Source organism: Squalius cephalus (assembly GCF_949319135.1).
Source record: "Squalius cephalus genome assembly, chromosome: 3".
Lineage (NCBI taxonomy): Eukaryota > Metazoa > Chordata > Actinopteri > Cypriniformes > Leuciscidae > Squalius > Squalius cephalus.
In genome coordinates, this window is record NC_137124.1 from 59,792,169 (window position 1) to 59,815,060 (window position 22,892).

The window sequence follows — 22,892 nt, forward strand, 5'->3', positions numbered from 1 at the left end:
GCACTTGATTATTCCATCAATGCAAGCCTATGGGAAATTAATGATTTTTAATTTACATTTTTAGGAAAACCACAATAATAGATTAAGATTAAGCACACTAAATCAGAACAGTCTGATCTGGGTTTGGAGGTTCAAGCTTGAAAGATTTAGGAGTTAAAGAATTTGTGTCAGAAGAAGTAAGTTTAAATCGAATTTCAGTAAGTTGGCTTTCTCAAACCAAGTTAAAGTTGGTTGCAATGGTTTCAAGCAGACTTTAAAAAAAATATATAATTTTTATATTGTTGTGTGTGAAGTGCGTTATAGAGTGAACACTTGGAAACAAACACAGTAAAAGTAATTTAATAAAAAAAAAAAGGGAAATAAGCACCAGTGTAAAAATGTAATGCTGAAACCATATAACTATATAAAAGAAATAAAAGCATACATGATGCAATTAATATCATTGCAGCTGAGGGGAAAAGGACAGAAATAGAGACATGTATCATACAAAAAGTTTTTGAAAATTCAGTGCTTTCAAAAAAAAAAAAAAAAGTAAATTTACAGTATAATTCATGCTTTAGTTTAGATCAATCTTTAATGCCAAAGAAGTTGTAAAAACATAACTGTTACATTTCATAAAATATACTGGGCAAACAAATTTTGGACAAACATCTTAAGCGGCATTACAGATTCTTCCCCACGGAGCAATCCGAACAAATATTGAATGTCTTTTGAATTGTGAGATGCTTTTACGGGAGAAAAAAAAAAAAAGCCACGTTCCTGCTAGACTGCTCTCATGAAAAGAAAGCACTTAAGAACATTTCCTTTTTGTTGGCAGGTGAACAGTGCTATTTTTCCAGCTCCAACTTTAAACATTCAAATCACCAGACCATAAAGCGAACTATAAAAATTCTCATATTTTGCACTTTTAAACCATCTCTTCTTGTAGAGAGAGAAATGACCAAAAAAAAACAAAAAGAGTCTTAATCGTCTCCTCCTCCATACATGTCTGCCAGCTTCTTGAAGCGAGGGCCCCAGTCGTTGATGAAGTCGTAGTCCTGGTCTCCTCCTGAGCTGGAGGAGTTGAGGGAGCTGAGCGAACCTGCGTCTGAGCCGCCTCCTTCATAGTCGAACACCAGGAGAGAGTCGTACGGCGGAGCGGTGGGGTCGTTATCCGCAGCATTCAGATTCTACCGGACAAAGAATAGAGTCGTTAGCCCCTTTCCCACAGCAATCCCGGTAAGCTACCGTAAAATAGCCAGAACGACTTAGCCAGTAAATTATAAATCTTGACAGGTGTGCCGTTCACACAAGCAACAGCGTTCAGGCTTTTTACTGGTAACAGACCAATCACACTAGGGCTGCACGATTAATCACAATTTCCATGTTAATCGCACTTAAATTGATTTGGCTTATCTAGATTATGAAATTGTCAAAGGCTGCGATTATGTTTTTTAATGCGCAGCGCGTCATTGATGATCGGCTCTGTAAACGCGGCTCACTCTGAAAGCACTGCGAGTTTGAGTCGCTTATAACGGCAACACGCGTCACACATCTTTACAAACATGAGAAGCATTTGTGAACCTCTGGTCCAACAACAGACATTTAATATCATGCTTTTCCTCCAAACTCACTTCATAAGGACAGTTGAGCTCCTCCTGTGAGATGAGCTTCTTACACATAATAGGTCAGTCGTGTGTTTATTAGTCATGTTTAATCAAAGCGGTTCAATCTTCTGTTCATTCAGCCACAGCTCGCTGTAGGGATTTCCTGGAAGGATGCGTGTTATCGTACTTCTATGGAGGGGCATATTTGGCACGTGTGTGTGACGCCCTCTGGTGTTCAGATGGAAAAGCATTTACTACCAATCAGCCGCTACACTGACAAGCTGTGCTTAAAATAAATTGAAGCCTTTGTCAATTTCATGCAGTTTCATTGCGATTAATTATGCAGCCCTAATACACACACATCAGTTCCAAAATACTGGTAAACTCTGTGATGTCATTAACCGGATTTTAATGCCTTTTCTTAAAGAAGGCTATTTTAAATCATACATGACAGCATCGCTAACTGTTCCTCTAAAGGCATATGAAGAGATTTGTCAACAACTTAGTTTCAGTATCACTCCAATTTGAAGACCTTTGTAAACAGTGCCTAGTAAACGCGTCATTTTATGAATGACCCAGATCCGTTTCTTTTTTCCACATTCTTTTGATTGACAATATAATCGGCACTGATCATCGGCTGTTTTTAAACAATCGGTCAATGGCAAAAACAACAGCTTTAATCGGACGATACAGATTATAGGCCGATACATCAGTTCATCTCTCATACTTCAATCTTGCTTTAAAAATAATTATCTTAATTGAGGTTTAACAGAAATTCTCTTGAGGTTTAATATGCAACAAAATCACTTACATCATCAATGAACGCGCCAATCTCATCAGGGTTTGTGGGTCGGGGTCTAAACTGAGGTGCCGTCATGTAAGTGGGCGCCACATCGTTTCTGAACACGTCAGGTCTGTTGTCCAAGCCTCGATGCAGTACGCTCAGATCAAAGTCCTGCGCAGAAAGAGTGTTGGATATTAAGTACAGCAAAACCAATTACTACTAGCAGCAAACAGTTGGTCAGTATGTTATTACGTTTTCATAAACCTTGCATTTACAGCACATTAACATCAGCACCAGACAGCAACAGATCCGGCCCACATCTGGGCCGTGTGGAAACCATGTGTACCGGATGTGGGCCGACACCATGTTGCTGTCTGGGGCGTAACTGCAACCGCAGGTATGCATCAAGCATTCACACTTAGAGCATTCCTGCTGACTCCTGGGTTACCATGTTATTTATTTTTTTATAATGCTTACGGTACGTTCACACGGGGCGTCAGCGTCAACGCTTCCCATTGACTTTGAATGGGTGACGTCAAGCGTTGCCGAAAGGAATTGTGGATCCGTCGGCGGTGCTTCACTGCCGTTGCTCGCGGCAGAAGTTGAGAATTTTTCAACTTCTGCTGCGAGCAACGCCAGTGAAGCGCCACAGACGGAAGCGTCAGCCAATAGGATCGCTCTATGCAAATACAGTAGCCAGGCGGCAGCCAATCACGTTCATCCTGTTCAAGAGCAGCAAACTGAGGATACATTTTAAATTTCATTGGCTGACGCTGCTATGACCATGGCGTAGTGCCAAACTTCAGCCACGCCTTCCGTCAAGCGTTGACGCTGAAGCCCCGTGTGAACGTACCGTCATTCATTAGACAAGTCACTGCGAGTGAAGCTCTGCAAACTACAGCTGCACGATTAATCGTTAAAATATTGCAATCTCGATTCAAACACCCACATGATCTTATTCTTAAAATGAAAATTATTCCCTATGCCTATTAAACCATCATTAAGATCATTTATGTATAGGTATCAAACAACTTCACAAACAGTCTTTTCAACCACACAGTATCATTTTTAATTGCAATAATTCAGATTAAATCACAGAAGTTCTGGGATACTCTAGAAACTCTAGTAAATGCATAGCTATAGATTGCATGCATCAATTTGAGTCAGACTTGAGGCAAACGCACTACATGACTTTTGGCTGGATTTCACAGTTGCAATTAAACTTCAAAGCTCTGCAGCAAAACCCCGGATCACAGCCAAATCGGAGCTCGTTACGGTCAACAATGCTAGTTAAGTGATCGTGATTGAGCAAGGCTTAAGCAGACGATTATCACCACGTGATCTTGTATTGTGTGTGACGCAATGTCAAGATGGCCATATGGGCAGGGTCAGGTTTTAGCAAAGACAGTTTTATAAGACGCTTAACCTCACATTTCAGCCTTTAAACATTTTCTTAAGAGAGACGAGTCAAAATTAGGCAATCTCCTGGTATAACTGAAGTTCCAAACATAAGCTTGGAAGGAGCCCAATCATTCAGTGCTGTCAATCATCACAAGCTTACACTGATGAGCCAAAACTTTGACCAGTCACAGGCAAAGCAAATATTATTGATCATATCCTAACAAGTCCACATGGGCAAAAATGGGCAACAAATAAAGATCAACTTTGACAAGTGCCAAATGTTTATGGCACGGAGACTGGGTTAGTCTAAAACGGCAAGGCTCGTGGGTTGCCCTCAGTCAGCAGTGGGGAGGATTTACCAGTGGTCCGAGGAGGGACAAACTGGCAAAACGGGGTGTTGGGCACCCAAGGCTCAATGGACAAGGGCAACGAATGCTATCCCGAATGGTCTGAGCCAACTGGTCTACTGTAGTACAAGTCACAAATGTTATGTTATGGGAGGAATGCGTGATGGCATCAAACTCTGCTGGGAAACACTGGCCATTCATGTGGACGTAAACTTGACATGCCAACTACCTAAACATTGTCAGGAAGGGCTGTACCTGGTCTGAAGTGGCCTCCAACAGAATAAGGCCCCCTGCCACAGATTGTTCAGGAATGGTTTGATAAACGAAGAGTTCAAGGTGTTGCCCTGGCCTCCAAATTCCCCAGAGATCAATCCAATTGAGTCCCCTATTGCATCACGTGGAAGGATATGTACGTGTGCGCTGTTGACCTAGGGAAGTGATGGCACCAGGATCCACTGTGGGATGGCAACAAGCCAATAGAGCGATGATCTGAGCAATGTTCTGCTGGGAAACACTAGGTTCGGCCATTCATGTGGAAGTAAATTTGACACGTGCCACCTACCTAAACAACATTGCTACAGACCAGGTACAGCCTTTCCTGACACTGTTCCCTGGTGGAAGAGGCCTCCTTCGGCAGAAGTCTCATTCTACCACAGTGTTCAGGAATGGTTTGAGTTCAAGGTGTGCTCAATTCCCAAGATATCAATCCAATTGAGCATCTGTGCTGTGCTGGACCAACAAGTTCAACCCATGGTGGCTCTACCTCACAACCTACAAGATCGGAAGGATCTGCTGCTAATGTCTTAGTGCCAGGTACTGGAGTCCACGCCTTGGCAGGCCGGTGCGGTTTTGGCAGCACGCGGAAGAACAGCATATTAGACAGGTGGTCATAGTTTTGGCTCATCGGTGTATACAAGCGGTCGTCACTATGCCGTCCTTGAGGAAATTCTTCCAGCATTCCTCCAGCACCCCGTCTCTACCTCCATTTCCCTCTTTTTTTTCTCTAATAAGAACCTTTGGTTGTGTTCAGAGCTCAAGCCACGTGATAACTTTGAAACGTGCAGTGCTCTCATTTACAATGAAATCACCTTTTGAAGTTTAAAAAGCAATTACATTAAGCTATTTAACGATTCCCCTATTTAAAATTTCCAAATTTAAGATCTCCTGAAAGAGACGTTGCTTGATCCATTTGTAGATCTTGGTACAAGTTATGGCCTTTAATTTGATGTAATAGAATATTCCTTTCACACAAGGATTGGAGTCCCTGCGGGTCCTTAATGTTTTAGTGCGAGCACCACAGCGATTTAGGTAGTGAATCACTAGACCTTGAATTAGGCCCCATAAGCGCTTTCTGAGGGCACCCTGTTAACTTACAGCTTAACAAATGCTTACTGTAAAATATGGTGATTATAAAAAGACATGTTGCTTGTTCAAAAGCAAGTTTGACTGTCAATTTCCAGGTACCAATGAACCAATTAACAAACTCAACCATTAAAAACTGATAAACCCCCTTATAGTATTTCAAATGAAAACCAACCTGATCATCTTCTCCACCGCCTTCCTCATCATAATAATAGATGTTGTCCCTTGTATCATCTTCAGGAAGGAGAGGTTCTTTTTTGGTACTACTTTTCCTTCTCATGAACAAGAGCAGAAGAAGAGCGAGCACTGTGGTAAAAGAAGCACAACTTAACCTCCTCATGAACAAGAGCAGAAGAAGAGCGAGCACTGTGGTAAAAGCACAACTTAACATGGCAAACCTAAAGGATTCAGCAATAATAATGAACCAAGAAAGATTGAATAGGGACTCTAAAGAGGTCAAGGAAAATTAGATAGCCATTGATCTTATAGGAGTTCAATTCAAAGAGTGAATATGTTTGGAAAAAATTCCTAGCAATGAGACACCTTTTCTGCAGTATAACGTACAGTGTTTCCCATACGTTGACTAGACTGTGGCGGCCATTGAATATATTTTAACTTCTTATAATAACAAGGTATTTAAATGTGTTTTGCACTATTGAACTTTTTCTTTGTTTAATCTGCACACTGAATACGAGTTGGAGCTCTTGACTCTGAAATCTCAAAGTGATCAGATTGATGAATTTCTCTTTAAAATGTACAACATTCTATCCTGTGGGAAACACTGAACTTTCTGTATGCATAAAAAGCTTGGAAGATCAACTACATGTACACTCATAAATGCATGGGAGAAATTACATACATAGCAGAAGAAAGATTCCTCCCAGGATTCCCAGAACTCCAGCTAGTGGCACTCCTGCTATCTGTTTGTTAGCACATTGGAATGTTTCTCCTTCACAGTCACACACACTTGCTTGAATGATGTTTTCCTGATCCATCCCACCCTGATCAATAACTTTCAGGACAACACTGTAGTCATCCTGCTCCAATGTAGACTTTGGTGTCAGAAAGACAGCGGTTGCTAAAATGGGAACATTATAATAGTTAGACATGTATACCAAGACAGACAGATATTTCAATGTGTAACATATGAAAGAATGAGATTAATTTCTTTAAAACATTAGTAATTGCTCACATGCGTCATTCATCGAGGTGGACCAATTTTTACTGGTTTCTCCGTAGGTCTCAACTCTAAAGGGACCAGCAAAAGGAGGTCCATCTTTGTCCGTTATAGAGAGAAGCACTGGGGCTGAACCACGATTGCATATTTTTATAATCCTTTCACTGATGACAGGAGCGTTGTCATTTACATCCGCCAATTCAATTACCAGGGTTCCTGTGCCAGTTGCTGGAGCTTCACCTGCACACAAGCACAGACATCAGAAAAAGGCCAGCAATAATTTTCCTCTTAAAAAAGGAAACACAAATTACCATCATCATCCACGGCCAAAATGGTAGCTCTGTATTTGCCATCTTTGACATGGGTAGATTCTCTATCCATAAGGCTCCTGACTTTAATAACTCCAGTGTCTGGAGTAACACTCAGCCAGCCGGCAGGATCAGTGCCAATTGTATACCTGGAAGGAACCAAACATACAGGTTAAAATTAGAAATGTTCAGCAAGAACAACTTAAGTCTTGCCTGGTGGTTTAAAAACATTTGAAGTTCAAAGGATATACAGGCATGCTATGATTTGAATTCTGCGTATGAGAGATTTGACATTAGAAGGGATGTATGCATTAATAGGTAGACAGTTGCTAAGGGGGTTCTCAGATTTGTCTGTGGACATTGGTTTGCTTAAAGATCTGAATCTCTAGAGCAGAGGTTCTCAACCTTTTGGAACAAACCCCCCAAGCCTTCCCCATCATGAGGCACTTTTACAAAAAAGTGCAATTTGCGGATCAGTATTGGACAGTGCAAGCTTTATGTCATCCTCCACATGGAGCCGATGTCTGTAAGCTACTTGGTTTTCAAGGCAGTGAATTTTGAAAACCCGGCCTTGCAGATAAGTTGAGGTGAATATTAGTAGTAATTTAACTGAGAATATTAAGTCCAAAGAGCAAGAGCTATTGAGGTGTTGCAATCTAGTGTCACTCTTTAATTTGACTAATTTCTCCATATCAACTGAAAGGCCTTTTCCTGGGCAACTGAAGGGATCTCTGACCCAAGCAAATCAACTGAAATCCTCACTGAAATAATGGCCGAATTGTTGTTTCAGTCCATCAACATGTTGAGCACCTGGGTTAATCAAAGGAAAGACGTATTTATCCCTGTCTCTGGCATAGTCAGCGAAGTTGGGAAACATGCAATATTTACCGCACAAGGTCGGAATTCGCATCAAGAAACATCTACATCTCTGAACGCAATTCATAGCAGCGATGTAAAACCGGACCTCTGGAGAGCCAGCTGGGTTTTATGCAGAGTGGTGTTTTTATTTATGTGCATTATGCTTGAAGCGCAATCAGTAGCCAAATTATGTCCTGTCTGTGCGTTTTTTTTCTTGAAAACAATTTACGGCCCCTTGATGAGAACCACTGCTCTAGAGAAAGCAGTCAATTTTCAAGTGGAATGAAACTCAGAGGGGATAAAATGATTTGCAACATTTCTTACTTTATATTCTGTGGTTTTCCGGTGTCTGGATCAGTGGCTTTATAAGTAACCAATTCAGTACCAACTGGTGAATCTTCAGGTTTGAAGATAACCTTCTCCTTTGGATTAAACTCTGGAGGCTCATTAACATCAATTACATTCACAGTGACTGTGGCAGTGGAAGTGGGCAAAGAACCGACAAATGGATCATCGTTCTCAACAATCACAGACAGAATGAATTCCTTGTTCTTCTCAAAGTCCAGGGGCTGAATGGAAAAGAAAGCATCTTTTACTAAAGGTACATGATAACCAATTGCCTGTGAAAACTCATGAGCAACACACAGTACCTTTACAGTGGTGATGATGCCCTCTAGCTGGCTGGGTCCAGTACTGACATTGAAAAACCCACTCTTGTCACCGCTAATAATCTTATATTTGGTTGACCAGGCAGGAGATCCAGGTTCATCTCCATCAGTAACTGTAAGTCTGGCCACTTCAGCCCCTGCTTTATTCTCTGGGACAGATACAGTGTGCTAAAACAAAGAGATGTGTGGTGTAAATAATTACAAATAAAGTTGTAACACTTATATTATAACGTTCTGAATTTATTAAAATATATTACCATGGTTTGCTCAAACTGAGGTGCGTTATCATTGCTGTCAGTCACAGTAATAACAGCTGTGCCAGTGGTTACATAACCTTGTCCAGCCCTGTCAGTAGCCGTAATTAACACAGTATATCTGGAAAATGCCTGAAAAGAAAGATGTTTTCAGGTGAGTTTGTTTACATTAAATCATTCACCAATGTGAGATCCAGTCATCATTTCTCACCTCTTTGTCCAAGCCTAAAGCATTCACACGAATTCCTCCAGTAACAGAGTTGATTGTAAACAGGTTTGGTTTTGGCAATTCTGGATCTTGCTTGATGATTGAGTAACTGATAACACCATTGTCAGTATTCTCAGTATCATCTGCATCAGTGGCTGTGACTGTCATAAACTCATGACCTTCAGTGAGAGAAGAAGAAAGACTGATTCGGTGAAACTGAAGAGCCATTTGGGGAAAAAACTGCTAAACATTTCATTAAGAAACTGCATAATACACATACCTATTTCAGAAGCTTCAGGAACATTTCCATTGAATGGATTTTGAGTAAATACAGGCTTATTATCATTGTCGTCCAGCACAAATACAATAATTTCCATTGGCGCTTCTGCAATATTCACATCAACTCCATTTGCATGAGCTACAAGCTAAAGACAGGAGAAGAAATACAGGCATGTTAAGAGACAAATATCTGAGGTTGTGTCTTTTAGTCCATGTCTGTAAGCTTTGACATCAATATGCAAGGGTAATTTAAGAAAACACTTATTTTTAGTAGATGTACAAATAAAAATAAAAAAATAAAAAAAGCAAAAAATCGAACATTAAAAATACACCAAGAACTATCTGCTGATTTTAAAAGTTAGAGACCTAAAATCAACATACTCTGTATGAAGCTTTTTTTTCTCTGTCGAGTGGCCGAGTCACAAACAGATTCCCTGATAATCTTTCTATATGAAAAGTCCCCTTAGGCTCCTGATCCGCTCCTTCACCTGTGATCCTGTATTGCATAGTAGCCTCCTTATCCATGTCCGACTTAATCTAAATAAAGAAAAAAACAAGATACAATAACAGAATAAGTTAATAAGAGACAATAACAAAAGTTGCCAATAACAGACAAACCTCTCTCGTCCATATAATTTTGAACTTTCCCTTCATGACTTTCTCTCACCTGGTGCAGTTTCTGTGGGAAAGGACCTTTGCCATTCTCAAGTAAAGAGAATGGAGGAATAACCCAACCTCTCTTTGCTCTCTTCAGACCCGTTGAAGACTTTGGAAACCTCAGAACCAGATCATCAGCGGGAGATTCCATCTGAAATTTAGTAAATGACAATGAACAAAATTGTTTCTTGGCTCGCTGTACATCGTATATTTCAGGGCTCCAGACTGCGACAAAATGGTGGCATTTTGCAAAACATTTTCCCACCAGTGCAACTCAACTTTGTTAGAGGTCACACTGGTACCACTACCAACTGATAAAAGCTGCCGTTTCAGTTGCACGAGAAACAAACGAAGTGAAAGCAGAAAGAAACCAGTCATCAACCAATAATAAACAAAAGTTCACAACAGGTTTACTCATGGGCCGACCTCAATCATGTGACACTTAGTACACAGCGCTGGGAGATCCAGTGAGAAAGTGCTTGAATTCACCACAGTATCAATAAAGGCCAATTTCAGCAGAGAATTCTGTTTAATAAATCAGATCAGATCAAAAAGTGTTGACATGAAAAGCAGGAGAAACATTGTGCCATGAACGAACAAGTTATAGATGGCTTTTCAATCCACGAATCACCATAGACTCACTATTGTAGTAACGCTAAGTGTAACCATGGTATTGTGGCAGAAATAGTCAAATGTTTTTACACTATTAATTTGAGGGTTCTTACAACTGTTTGAGAGTGGACTTGAAGCACTTAAAGACTTAAAGTGCTTCACAACTTTTTACAGCACTTCAAAGCTCTAAATATCATCCAATTTAAATATTTTTAATGAGATCACTAAAAACATTATGTCTTCATCCTTTGACGATCGTCCTCATTTGTAGCACTAAAAGTTTCAAGATGTAGGAAAACTAACACTCGGTGGCAAATTTGCATGTTTTGCTTTTGAATTTATATTTAGACATTACAAAATAACTACTTTAACATATCAAATCAAGAAATAAATGTCATATGTTTGGCACTACTTTTTTGTACTGTAGTCTCTATAAAAAAAAATATATATATATATATATATATAAATGCAGCTCATGACCCCTTTAAAGATGTGTTTTTAAAGTCCACATACAGTTATCAAGATTACTACATCAAAAAAACATCCTAATTTAGAAGTAAACCCATTTTCTATCCAGTGTTTGACCCTATCTTTTGAACACTTTTTATAAGAGTCACATTAAAGACTTGAGGTAAACGCCCACTGACATGATTGGCTATCATATTAAAATTTGCTTGCATATTAAAATGTTCAATGTCCCCGCCATTTCACATGTAAATTGGTTTTAAAAACTCCCGATGTTGAAATCTCCTTACATAGTTGAAACATATGTAATGCACATAAATGTTTCACACTGTTAGCATATGCGGTACTATACGGTTATCCGGACCACACTGTGATGACCAAACCCCGCCCCTAAACCTACCAGTCACTGGGGTTACGACCAACCAAGAGCGGCGGTGTGTCACGTATGGTCCGGATAACCGTATAGTACCGCATATGCTTTTATAAGTCTTAGCTGTGGCAAACAAAGTTTAAGAACTGAGTTTCCATTGTTTTAGTTGACAAAGGATGACTGCAGCTCTACAGTCTTTTGTCACACTATGACAAAATCAGAAAGAGTCATTTTCTGAGCTTGGTTTCAAGAAAATCTGTTTTTGGACTAACGAGGAAGTTGAGTTCTGCAACTTACAGGATATTTTTATAGTACAATGACCTTATGTCAAAAGATCAATAAGTTATCACTCACAATTCATGACCCCTTTAAACTGCAACTGAATTGCGCAGAAAACAAGTAAAACTTGTATACTTGCTCCTTATATAATCAAAGCGTTGACCTGGTTACATTTTTTGTTGCTTTTTGCATGTTACTGTTGTTAATAAAAGGAAATTAAGTGGATTTGAACTTAAATTTTTAACTCCAAGAAATAAACATGCATTATTATTAGTAAACCGCACTTGATGCAAAACAATAGTAATTGTGAGATTAAATTACCTTTAGGATTAAGAATATAGAACAGTGCTCTGTATTCAATCTTTTAGGATTGTATTGGAAAATCATGAATTTAACACAGGCCTCTAATAATACTTTGTAAAAATACAGAATTTGGCCCATTTAAAGTGTGATAGTAAAGTGCCACACATAAAAACTGAAGTGTCCAATAGAGGTCAGGCTTGTACTGTACTGACAGCGGTTATTGGAAGGAACTAGTTTGTACCTGTGGAGAGGAGATGTTCATGGCCGTGTCCATGTGATGGTCCTCATGATGATGATGATGGACACGCTGAACTCTGACAGATACCGTGTGCTTCTTGCCACTGGAGTCCCAAGCGTCCACAGAAAACACCTTGTGGCCTTCATGAAGAGTCACTTGTCTCTTCAGCGATACAGTCCCATACGTGTCCACATCAAACCGCTTGTCAGCGGACTGGAAGATCGTTCTTTCTCTTCCATCGCAACTAGTGAAAGGAACTGAGGGAGGGGAAGGTGCATAAACTTAAGACAGAGGTAGAACAAACTCAAGCTGTGACTTCAATGTGATTTTATATAAAAAGGAACTTTTTAGTAATAAAGTATCAACTGATACACTGAAACTTGTAACAGTACATACACCAGTCATATTTCCACATAAGCTTTACTTGTTTCACTTCACTTTCAGTTAATCATTCAAAAACTACTTGTTGCCACATGTTTTACCACCCACAGTTTTAAGTGATTCACTGTAATAACAGCCACTTTATAATATACATTTCTGGTCTCATGAAAGAGTTTGAGAGCCTCATGGATGAGACCAAAAAAAGGGTAACACTTTACTTAAAGCCCTTATGTATAATACATTATAAAGGAATTTTTACATATCGTTTCATAGATAATTGTAACCAAATTGTTAAAATGCATTATAATATTTGCAGAATCTGAAATTGGTCGTTTGTCATGCGTTTTAATGCATGTTTCTTTCTAAAGGTGCGTTCAATAAAGTATAGTGTATTATAAACGTGGTTACAATTATTCATGAGAACATACAATGCATTATAAGGTGCATTACAAGGCAGAATTACTGCATTAAAAACACTTTCATAATGCATTATACATAAGGGTGTAAAGTTAAGTGTTACAGGGCTCCAGACTAACTTTTTGCCTTGGTTGCACTGGTGCGCCTAACTTTTTTATTTAGGTGCACTAGCACAAAATTTGGGTGCACCCAAATTTTTCCTCGGCTGTATCACCTTTAACGCCATAATTTTAAGGTCACCTTTTTATCACGCTCTATACACATTCATATATATTATGTAAATGAATTTAAACAAGGTGTAGGCAAATGTATTTATTTTTTGAAGCACAATTATTAACGGTATTCCTACTCTTACAGATACTGCTTATCGATACAGTACTTTAACTGTATTCTTATGGTTCTTTTTGTTTTATATATAATAAACAAAGATAAACAATAGATAAACAAAAGATAAACAATTAAACAAAGATACACTTTATATAGGCCTACACAGTGCTTTAATTTCAGGAAGGCCTACTACTGTTCAGGCATGGTCTAAAAATAAATCTAATAAAGTAATAAAATGTAAAATAACACTGTAAAATTGATCATAAATAGATTAATGCTTATTAAAGCTGAAGTTATTCTTTCAAGAGCTGTGAGTGATTTTTTTTCTTGTTGTTTGATTTGCAGTAATGGCGCAATCGTCAGCATGTTTATTAGACTGCGGCCCCTTTAAGACCGGGTGCAGATCTAATAGGCTACTGATGCACCATATTCTCCCAACTATTTCCATAACTACGTCCATTTAAGACATAAACTGTTTTTAGTAAATCTCAAAGCCGGTAATTTTGACACGCTTTTGTGTACAATTGATCGTTTAGACGCGCACAATCTGCACATGAAACCGAAAGTATAATTTGCTTGTCTCGGTCTGTTTCGGAGCGCGCGCCGCCATGCGAACAACATCTCTTGCGCAGATTTTTGTGTTTTTAATAGCTCTATCAATTATTAAACGCGTCCCGCAATTTAGCAACAGTAGCTAGACTGCATTTACAACAATCACCGATCGTGCTGATTCTGATTCTGAGTTTTAGGGAGAAATGACAGCGTAATGCTGCGAAGGGAAGAAGTTGCGCGTAGTTAGATAGTTTTTAATGGTTTTACCTCAATATATATTTTTTTTTAATCTTTGGAAGCCGAAATTTAAAATAAAATCAGACTAATATAACAGACCTTAAGTGTAACCAGGCTACGTTTGAATGTTTAATTCTGTCCTCCGTCGTCACTAGGGTGACCACCTGCTAATAAGCCCAAGGGGGGACGAGGGGTATGTTTCTGAGGGACAATGTGGGACATTGCCTGGCGCGGCGGTGCCCCACTGGCAGACTCACTGATAGTGGTTTACCCATTTCTAGCACATACCACCTTACATGGTATATTAATAATGCCCTATTCTCCTAAATGTGTAATTGCTGATGTATGCTCATGAATAGGCCAACCAATGTGTATTTTTTTTTCTAAATAAAGACTCATAATATTTTGAACATTCAATGAATTGACAGATGTACTTCCACTTAAGATTTACTATTTAATTTTATTTATTTATCATTACAATTTATTTACTTGAAATAAATTATAATATAAAATTATGGGATTACCAGGAATTGTAGTTGCTCAACACCACAGGAACAGTAAAAAAAAAAAAAAGTATTTAAAACAAAATATACGATTGACATCGTATTCCCCTCCATATCCGATTGAGAAGGACGTTTTGCAAAGGTCACAAAAAGCCCTCTCGGTATCCCCCTCAACACCTTTCAGTCACAAATATTCATTTCCCCATTCTTTCTTGTACCCACACCTTCTCTTTTTAATTGATGATGGCGTTGCCTCTCAGACTCAGTCTCTTTCTCGAATTTTTCGAATTGGAAAGCGCGCATCTATACGTTCCTTCCTTCCCAGTGTGTCTGGTATGTGCGTGCGTGCGCTGTCATGACAACAACGAAAAAGTTGACAACAACCTAGTCAGCAGTTCAACTGAGGGGTGGGTGTGGCAACAATAGTGTGCTGAAATGTCAAGTAATGTTCGTTTGTCTGCTTGGGGCTCGAGGATATAGAGCGACCAACTTTTTTTTGAGCAAGCATAGATTATGCGTGACACGGTCTCAATTTGCGGGACGCGTGAATTGGGCTTCAAACGCTGTGCGCGCACGCGCTACGCGGGACGGGTGGTCACCCTAGTCGTCACTCATTAAGCAGGGCTGTCGTGTTGTGCGCGCTGTGGCATCGCGTGAGAGAACAGTGTGAGTTCCGTCAAAGGAGAACAAACGCCAACAAACGTTCGTGGAGAGGCAGCGGATGCGAGGACGTTAGGTGCACCGGTGCGACCTAGGAAAAATGTTAGTCGCACACTTACAAAATTTGGTCGCATATGCGACCAAATTGGTCGCACTCTAGAGCCCTGTGTTACGAAAAAAAATTCTGAAACACTGATAAAAAAAAATTGCAATTTGCAATATTCACGTTCAATGTTTGTTTGGATGTTGTAGAGCTTAGATGCATGCTTTAGTTTATGCCAAACAACTTCAGAATGATGCTTACTGTGTCAATCCTTTTCCCAAAACTACAGCATAATTCATTTAAACAACCACTATCGTTATACAGAGGTTTTGCAATGGCTAATAGTGCATCCATTAGAGGTCGGAAGTGGTGAAACCAATCAGCTCTTAGAAATAAGCCACCATTAGTGGGACAATAAAAGGAAAGTCCTTTCAAGATGAACAGAGGTAAACTTACAGATCTATTGCAATATGAAACCAAAGACTGGTTAATGTCCAAACAAAAAGGCCTTTTTATTGTTATAAAAAAGTTAATATGAAAGAATAAATCAGAATAATGCTGTATTAACGCACATAATGGCTCTAGAAAAATGACTAAATTAACAATGCTTGTGGGATAAGGGCATAAAATCGAAACTAAGATAAGTTGAATCACCTCTCATGGAAAGTACCTGATTCAATGCATTAAATAGGAATTCTTACACTTAATAAACACTGTGGCTAATAAAGCACTGGGTATGACAGAACCAAATATAACTGGGTTTATATTTCTCAATGATTGAAAGGGAAAAAAGAAAGGGATAGGCTAAATCTTAAATGTTTTGTTGACCCTGATCTCCTCCTGGTTTCACTCCCACAGAAACTCAGGATGAGATCATCTGAATTTCACAACACCTGCAGGTTTACTGAAGCATGAGATTTCATACAGAGATTTTAACTAAACACCTCACATCCTGACAAATGAGAGAACTAAAATGTGATTTAATTCAACATTTGTGGAGTTAAACCCTAAGTGTACAGAAAAACAACAGTTTAACCTGCACAAATAAAAACTCTTTGCTGTCACACCAGGAAACAAAAACAAGGTACAAACTTGCCAATATCTTTAAGAGGTTGAAGTCTCTAGATCTAATAAACGGCTAAGGTATAAAGAATAGAAATAGGTTGAATTAAATAAGTGCTGTAAAACAATGTTCGACCACACCGACTTTTGACGAAACTCGAGGCACAACAATTAAACTTGAGGTGAGACCAGATTTAACTTAGACGCTAGCATAGACCACACATAGCATTTTTGAATTAGCATACTTCGCGATATATTTGAATATTTAATAACATTTTGAAAACGCTTCAGTGTTGTAAAGAGATTTGTATTGACCTACCTCTTCCTAGTCTTTTCCCCCTGTGAAGGTGATCTCTGTGCACTTTTAAAACTACTGTTTCCGACTCAAACCCAGGTGTACATGTCGACTCCTCCGAATATCCACATGAGAATACCTAGTTACACAAATAAAATCAACAAATAAAATATTTTATAATAAACAGAAGCCGTTAGTGTCCGAAGGCGCGCGACCGTTTAGGTCCACAACTCGACGCCAGAAAAAAAAAAAAAACTTAACTTACCTGAAAGAGAAAAATTATAACTCCTAATCGCACAATCCCCACACAAGCCATTCGACACGCCAAAATCCACACAAAATCCTTCAGCTTTTTAATCTTTCGGGGCTTTTAAGTAAAGAGCTGCTGTTTTCTCCAACCTCTCAATAGCAGCAAATTGAGGAAATGGTTTCCAGCAGGTATTTCTGCTCTGACGTCAGCAGCCAGGTGACCTCGCCCATCCGGTAATTACCATGTCCAAATATGGGTAGCTATTCGAGGCAGACACACAGGTAAAAATAAAAAAAAAACAGTTCGAAAATCCCCGGATTAGTGAACTTCGTGTGAAATATCGAAACGCTGCGCTTCTCAAACATCCTGCATATCATCCCACACAATTAACTCTTTAAAAGACTATCTGTTCAACTGCTCACTCGTGTTGCTGAACTGAAGAACTCCTTTCATGGCTTTACACTGAAAAATCCCCTTAGACACATCCTCTGTCTGCTGATGATGAAATTGATAACGATGATGAATCTACTGGTGGATTGAAAGAACTAGCCTCGATTTACTGAAACTAATAGCCCACATTAATCAAAATATACTGTTTCTGTTAACAAATACATGAACATTTAGGTTTTGATAAGAGAAATTGTTTATTGACCATGCCTATAAAATGAAAACTTAATACACCATGTAGCCTATGTCAGTGCCGTCTGCTCACAGTATACAAATAGTGCATTATTTTCTCAATGAATCCCATTCACGATATGGTCATGTGAAGAAATAGCAAAAATAGCTTAGATTTCAGTAAATCATATTGCACATCTTCCATGTTAGTTACTTATTCGATTGGTATTTCTTGTGACCCTGATGATTTACTTCAAAGTTTTGCAATACAATGGTTATGACTTTCCAAGAGTCATCAGACCTCTTCCCACACAATGCCTCAATAATGACCTCTCTAACATGGTCTATAATGCTTGCTTTGTATTATATTACTGACCCTATAATGTATTTATTAATTTAACGGTTTACCCAGATATCCATAACTAATTTCGGGTGCCTCTTTCTTGCTTTCTGTTCAGCTTGGGATGCCTCAGGCCACCAAAGATCGTTTTTAGTTTATCCTTTAGTGTTGAGTTTGATCATGAGTTTCCAATGTGATCATGAAACCATAAGTAGGCCTATTTTGTTTGCAACAGAGCGTGATAAAAATAAGCCTATGGTTTCCAAGGAGAAAGTGTATTTATCCGTTCTATCTTTGTGCTCTTCTTTTCTTTTTGTAAACAACAAGATATATTGGCTCCTCCATTATCACTGTAATTGTCTTTCTGGAAAAAAAAAATATATCACTATCTGTTGTTTTTGTCATCATTCGCTTTAATAAATGGATGTATAGTTATGTGTCCAAATTTAAGTCAAGTGACCTTTATTTTTTTAATGCTTCAATAGAAATGTTTTCAAAGCAGCTTCACAATGATAAACAAGAAAATAGCAGAATTAATCATGCAAATTTGATCAAATATGAGTGTAATTCTGCTGTAAAGCAGACAGCAAAACAATAGTGTCATTATTCTTCATTGTTGATAGTTCTGTTCAGTAATGTAAAACTCTTTCTTTATGAAACAAGTTCAATTCAGCTATAAGCTGTACTGAAAACTACGTAAGCTTTTTCTGCTATAAAAAAAGGTAACTGCAACTTTTTATCTCACAATTCTGACTTTTCTTTTTATAAACGTATTATAAGTTAAAGAAGTGAGAGATATAAACTCATACTTCTGACTTTTTTCTCAGAATTTCAAGATATAAATTTGCAGTTGTGAGTTATAAAATAAAACCTTGCCATTTTGAGAAAAAAAGTCAGCCCACAGTTCTGACATTTGTACACAATTGTGTGTTTACATCTCACATTTATCTCGCAATTGCGAGGAAAAATAAAGTCAGAATTGGGAGATAAAACATCACAATAACCCTTATTCCGTGGTGGAAACAAGCTTCTATAGAAAACATTAATGCCATTATTCAGCTCGAGTCAGTTCAATGTTGATTCAGTTCAGTTCAATAACTGGATCGGGATATTAAGTTCCCCCAAGCAACACCAACCCCCTTCTTTTACTTGTAATTTTTATTTTTTTTGCTGGATGAATATTCATGGCCTGTTTTTCACCTACATTAGGTCACTAAACTGTACTCTGACTGTGAGAGTTTGGATCTTCTCACAAAACACGAACATATGAATGCTATTCAGTTGACCTTTATACAAGAAAACATACAAAGGAGCACATTGTGTTCTTCATCCTTGGGGAAACTGTTGAACTAATTGCTATCAGTTTTGAAGTTGGCTTTAATGTGTCTTTCTAATTTTTGTCTTTGTAGAGACTCGCTGTCTTTTTAGCATGACGACAACCCTAGTCTAAGCACTGTTTGTAGTTGTGAGGTTTTATATACTTGTCAATCAAAGCTTAATACAAATCAATGTGTTTCCACAGTGTGCATTTGGAGAAAGGCTTGAAATTCATCTGAGCACCTTGGAAGACAATGCATGTTTTGTTAATCATTTGTTTGGAGTCTGCTTATCTGTCGCTGATAAGCCCCAGAGGACAAATATTGCAGGAGAAAACATGAAATACTCTAGAATGTGACCAAGGCCTGCATAACATTCCCAGACCGAACCAACGGAGAGAGATCGTTTTGGGCATGAGAAACCTTTTTTATTTGGAAATGCATCTTCACATCTTCGTTTTTTTAGTGAAATATGACCCTGGATCACAAAACCAGTCACATGACGTACGGGTGTATCTGTGGCAATAGCCAACAATAAATTGTGTGGGTCAAAATTATAAATTTTTCTTTTATGGCAAAAATCATTAGGCTATTAAGTAAAGATCATGTTCCATGAAGATATTTTGTAAATTTCCTACCGTAATATATAAAACATTTATTTTTTTGAGTGAATCGCGAACAGAAATGGACAACTTTCAATGTGTTTGCACCCTCAGTTTCCAGATTTTCAAATAATTGTATCTCGGACATATATTGTCCTATCCTAACAAAGCTTATTTATTCAACTTTCAGGAGATGTATACATCTTAATGTAAAAAAAAAATTACCCATGTGACTGGTTTTGTGGTCCAGGGTCACATATGAGTTTTGTAAATATATCACGAGGATTGCTACTTGATTTTAATGTGTGCGCCTCTTAATCATTGCTGACTGTATACATAATTTCAGTTTTTAGTCCTTGACATTGGGTCTAAATTTGTGTAGTTGTGTTTTGACTGTGTTCAGACATAACGTACTAACTAAAATGTCTGTTGCTACAAATGCTAATCAGTGCACTTGGAAGGGAGAATAACATTACAGGACATCTCTTTCTTAAAACAGTGGCCCTGTAGAAATTCATAAAGAATCGGCTACATCTGAATTCTGAAATGTAAAATTTTCTCAAAAATATAATATTATTCAAAGATATAGAGAATTCAGAAACCCTTGTTATTAGTGACACCACTGGCCGTAAAGGGAACTGCAGCCAGCGACTCGTGCACACGAGATGTAGGACTGAACGTGTTTCAAGATGTACTCATTTACTTTTTCATTCTTTGCTTAGAAGTAAAAAGAAGATGGAAATACTGATACTGTTAACAAACATCCCAACGAAGGCAATGTTGCTGAGAGCGTAGATGAATATGTAAATATGTGCTGCCAGCTTCAAAAACAACATAAACACAACAAAAATGCCAGCAGTGAGAAATCAGCAGTTCAGAAAGCATCTGATCATATTTCTGAACCAGCTCTGCGATTCATAATGTCGACAGATGAGGTGAATTAAAATTACACTGTTATGATAGATAAATAGATTATAAATTTGAGACTAGCTATAGACTGTATAGATCTTTATGGAAGCTTGTTTCCACCACAGAATAGAAAATAAAAAATGTAATTGTGACTTTTTATCTCAGAATTCAGATTATTATTATTTTTATCTCAGAATTGCGTGAAATAAAGACGCAGATGTGTGTTATTAAGTCAGAATTGCGAGATATAAACTTGCGATTGCGAGAAAAATGTCAGAATTGCTAGTTTATATCTTGCATTTCTAACTTTATAACACGCAATTGTGAGTTTATATCTCGCAATTCTGACTTTATATCACGCAATTCTGAGAAATAAAGTCAGAATTGCAAGATTTTCATAATTGTGAGATTAAATTATAATTGTAAATGTTTTATGCTGTGTTTAAACAAGATCTGGGATATATGAGACTATAGTTTGAATGAATCTCTTTTCTTTGCATGACACATGGACATTACAGTAGAGAATGGCTCTTTCGACATTATTCTGAACACATTCGTTTCATCTGCCATAATAGCCTAACGGAAGAGAAGTTCGCGCGCGTAAACGTCACATCTTTTTGATTTTCCCGGCAAAAATGCCCCGAGACCTTCTCATAAAAATCTGCCTACTGGCTTTCATAGACAACCTCGGGGAAGGTCTCCTTTATTAATTTTCTTTACAAGCTGTTCACACATTGGCAATAAAAAAGCGATTAATACATACAAATTCTTATGCATATTAATAATTCAGTTCAATTCAACTTTATTTCCAGACTCATGGTCCATTAGAAAGAAAACATACAACAACCTACACAAAATTACATACAACACAAAACATTTAAAATAGACAATCATGCCAATACTTTCTCATTGATGACACACCACACTTTGCCTAGGGTTTGACAACAGCATAATAATAGCATTCTGTGAATTATCCAGCCGACAAATACATTTATACATCAAATTTCTAATTAAATCCATAAAGGTTTTTGACATACAAAATAGATTACTTGCACTGCTCCATCTCATTTTTTTATTTTTATATATATAATACTCATTCAATCATTGTAGGCAACCTGAAGCTTACATAGGCTCACTTTTTTAAACTTAACCCACAAGGGAGCAGTGTAAAAAGAAGTACAGTTTACTCTAAAAAGGTTTATCTTAACCTGACCTGAACACATATAAAAATTTCTCATGATATTAAATCACACCAATGCAAAATAGAAGTATTTTCAAAAGGGAAGCCCATTATATTTTGAGCTGATTCATTGCAAGTGAAGAAGAGTTTTTGCTGAGCGCCTGTGGCAGTACTTTTATGTACAGTAAACAGCATTCAGTGTGAAATCATTTACACTGGTTAATGCATTACAAGGCCAGCAGTGGAGGTCCGAGTTAATGATTACGCTGAACTGTTTTTGTTTGAAAAGATCCTGTACTCTTGTCTGCCAGCCGCCATATGAAACGCTGTCTGGTTCCCATATACTGTTGGCTAAGCTGAATCAAAAATCAGTGCCAAATATTCAAGAATTCATATCGTTTAACACTTCAAAAGTTAAAAATTCATTTGCTGTTTTGGCCCAGTCAGCTCCTGAATCAAAAGTCCCAAATGAAGCCAATAAATGTATCATCGTTCAAAGTCTTTCATGTCGCACTCTTTCCCCTAGACGGCAAGTAGTCACTTTAACAGTTTTGAATATAACCGTAACTATAGGATTTGTCTGAGAAGAAACCTTTGGATGCACTCTGAGCTGTGTTATGTGGTTAAACAAACAAGTTTGTGGATGTTTGGCGAGTGTTTAAAGCTGGGCGAGGCTCCGTTAAAAGCATATGGGGGATGGTGTCTTATCTCGCCATGCGAAACCAGTTCCGCATTACACTATCAACCCACTTCAAAGTGCTCTGCTTCGATACTATGACCAGTCAGATCAATATTTCCTGTGCTTATAATTACGAATGCAACTGTATGCTATTATGAGAGCTTTTACCCAGTGCAATGTACTGCATGTTGCTTATTTGTTAATGGGTATATGAACTCTGTTAAACTTTGTCAACATGGACTCCAGCTCGAGTGTCTTCCAGTGCTTCCCACAACGATTGACCTCTCGCGTCCATCAGCCTTAAAAGCCCATCATTATCCAAGAAGGGCTTTTAGGCTCCATGAAATGTTTATGCGTGTACAACT

The 22,892-nt window shown here is 38.1% G+C and overlaps 1 protein-coding gene across 1 annotated transcript; it reads right to left on the reverse strand.

Annotated features, from left to right (window-relative positions):
• Nucleotides 1–32: 32 nt before the first annotated feature.
• Nucleotides 33–17,347, reverse strand: LOC307156488 (B-cadherin-like). The gene is made up of 16 exons (XM_079867881.1): nucleotides 16,899–17,347; nucleotides 16,658–16,772; nucleotides 12,160–12,413; nucleotides 9,900–10,040; nucleotides 9,614–9,769; nucleotides 9,234–9,378; nucleotides 8,957–9,132; nucleotides 8,749–8,877; nucleotides 8,474–8,659; nucleotides 8,148–8,392; nucleotides 6,969–7,114; nucleotides 6,673–6,897; nucleotides 6,340–6,558; nucleotides 5,656–5,786; nucleotides 2,398–2,541; nucleotides 33–1,169 (listed from the first exon to the last, which is right to left on the reverse strand). The coding sequence occupies exons 1-16, from the start codon at nucleotides 16,947–16,949 to the stop codon at nucleotides 963–965; spliced, it is 2,670 nt and encodes an 889-aa protein (XP_079724007.1). The 5' UTR covers nucleotides 16,950–17,347; the 3' UTR covers nucleotides 33–962.
• Between the last annotated feature and the right edge of the window lie 5,545 nt (nucleotides 17,348–22,892).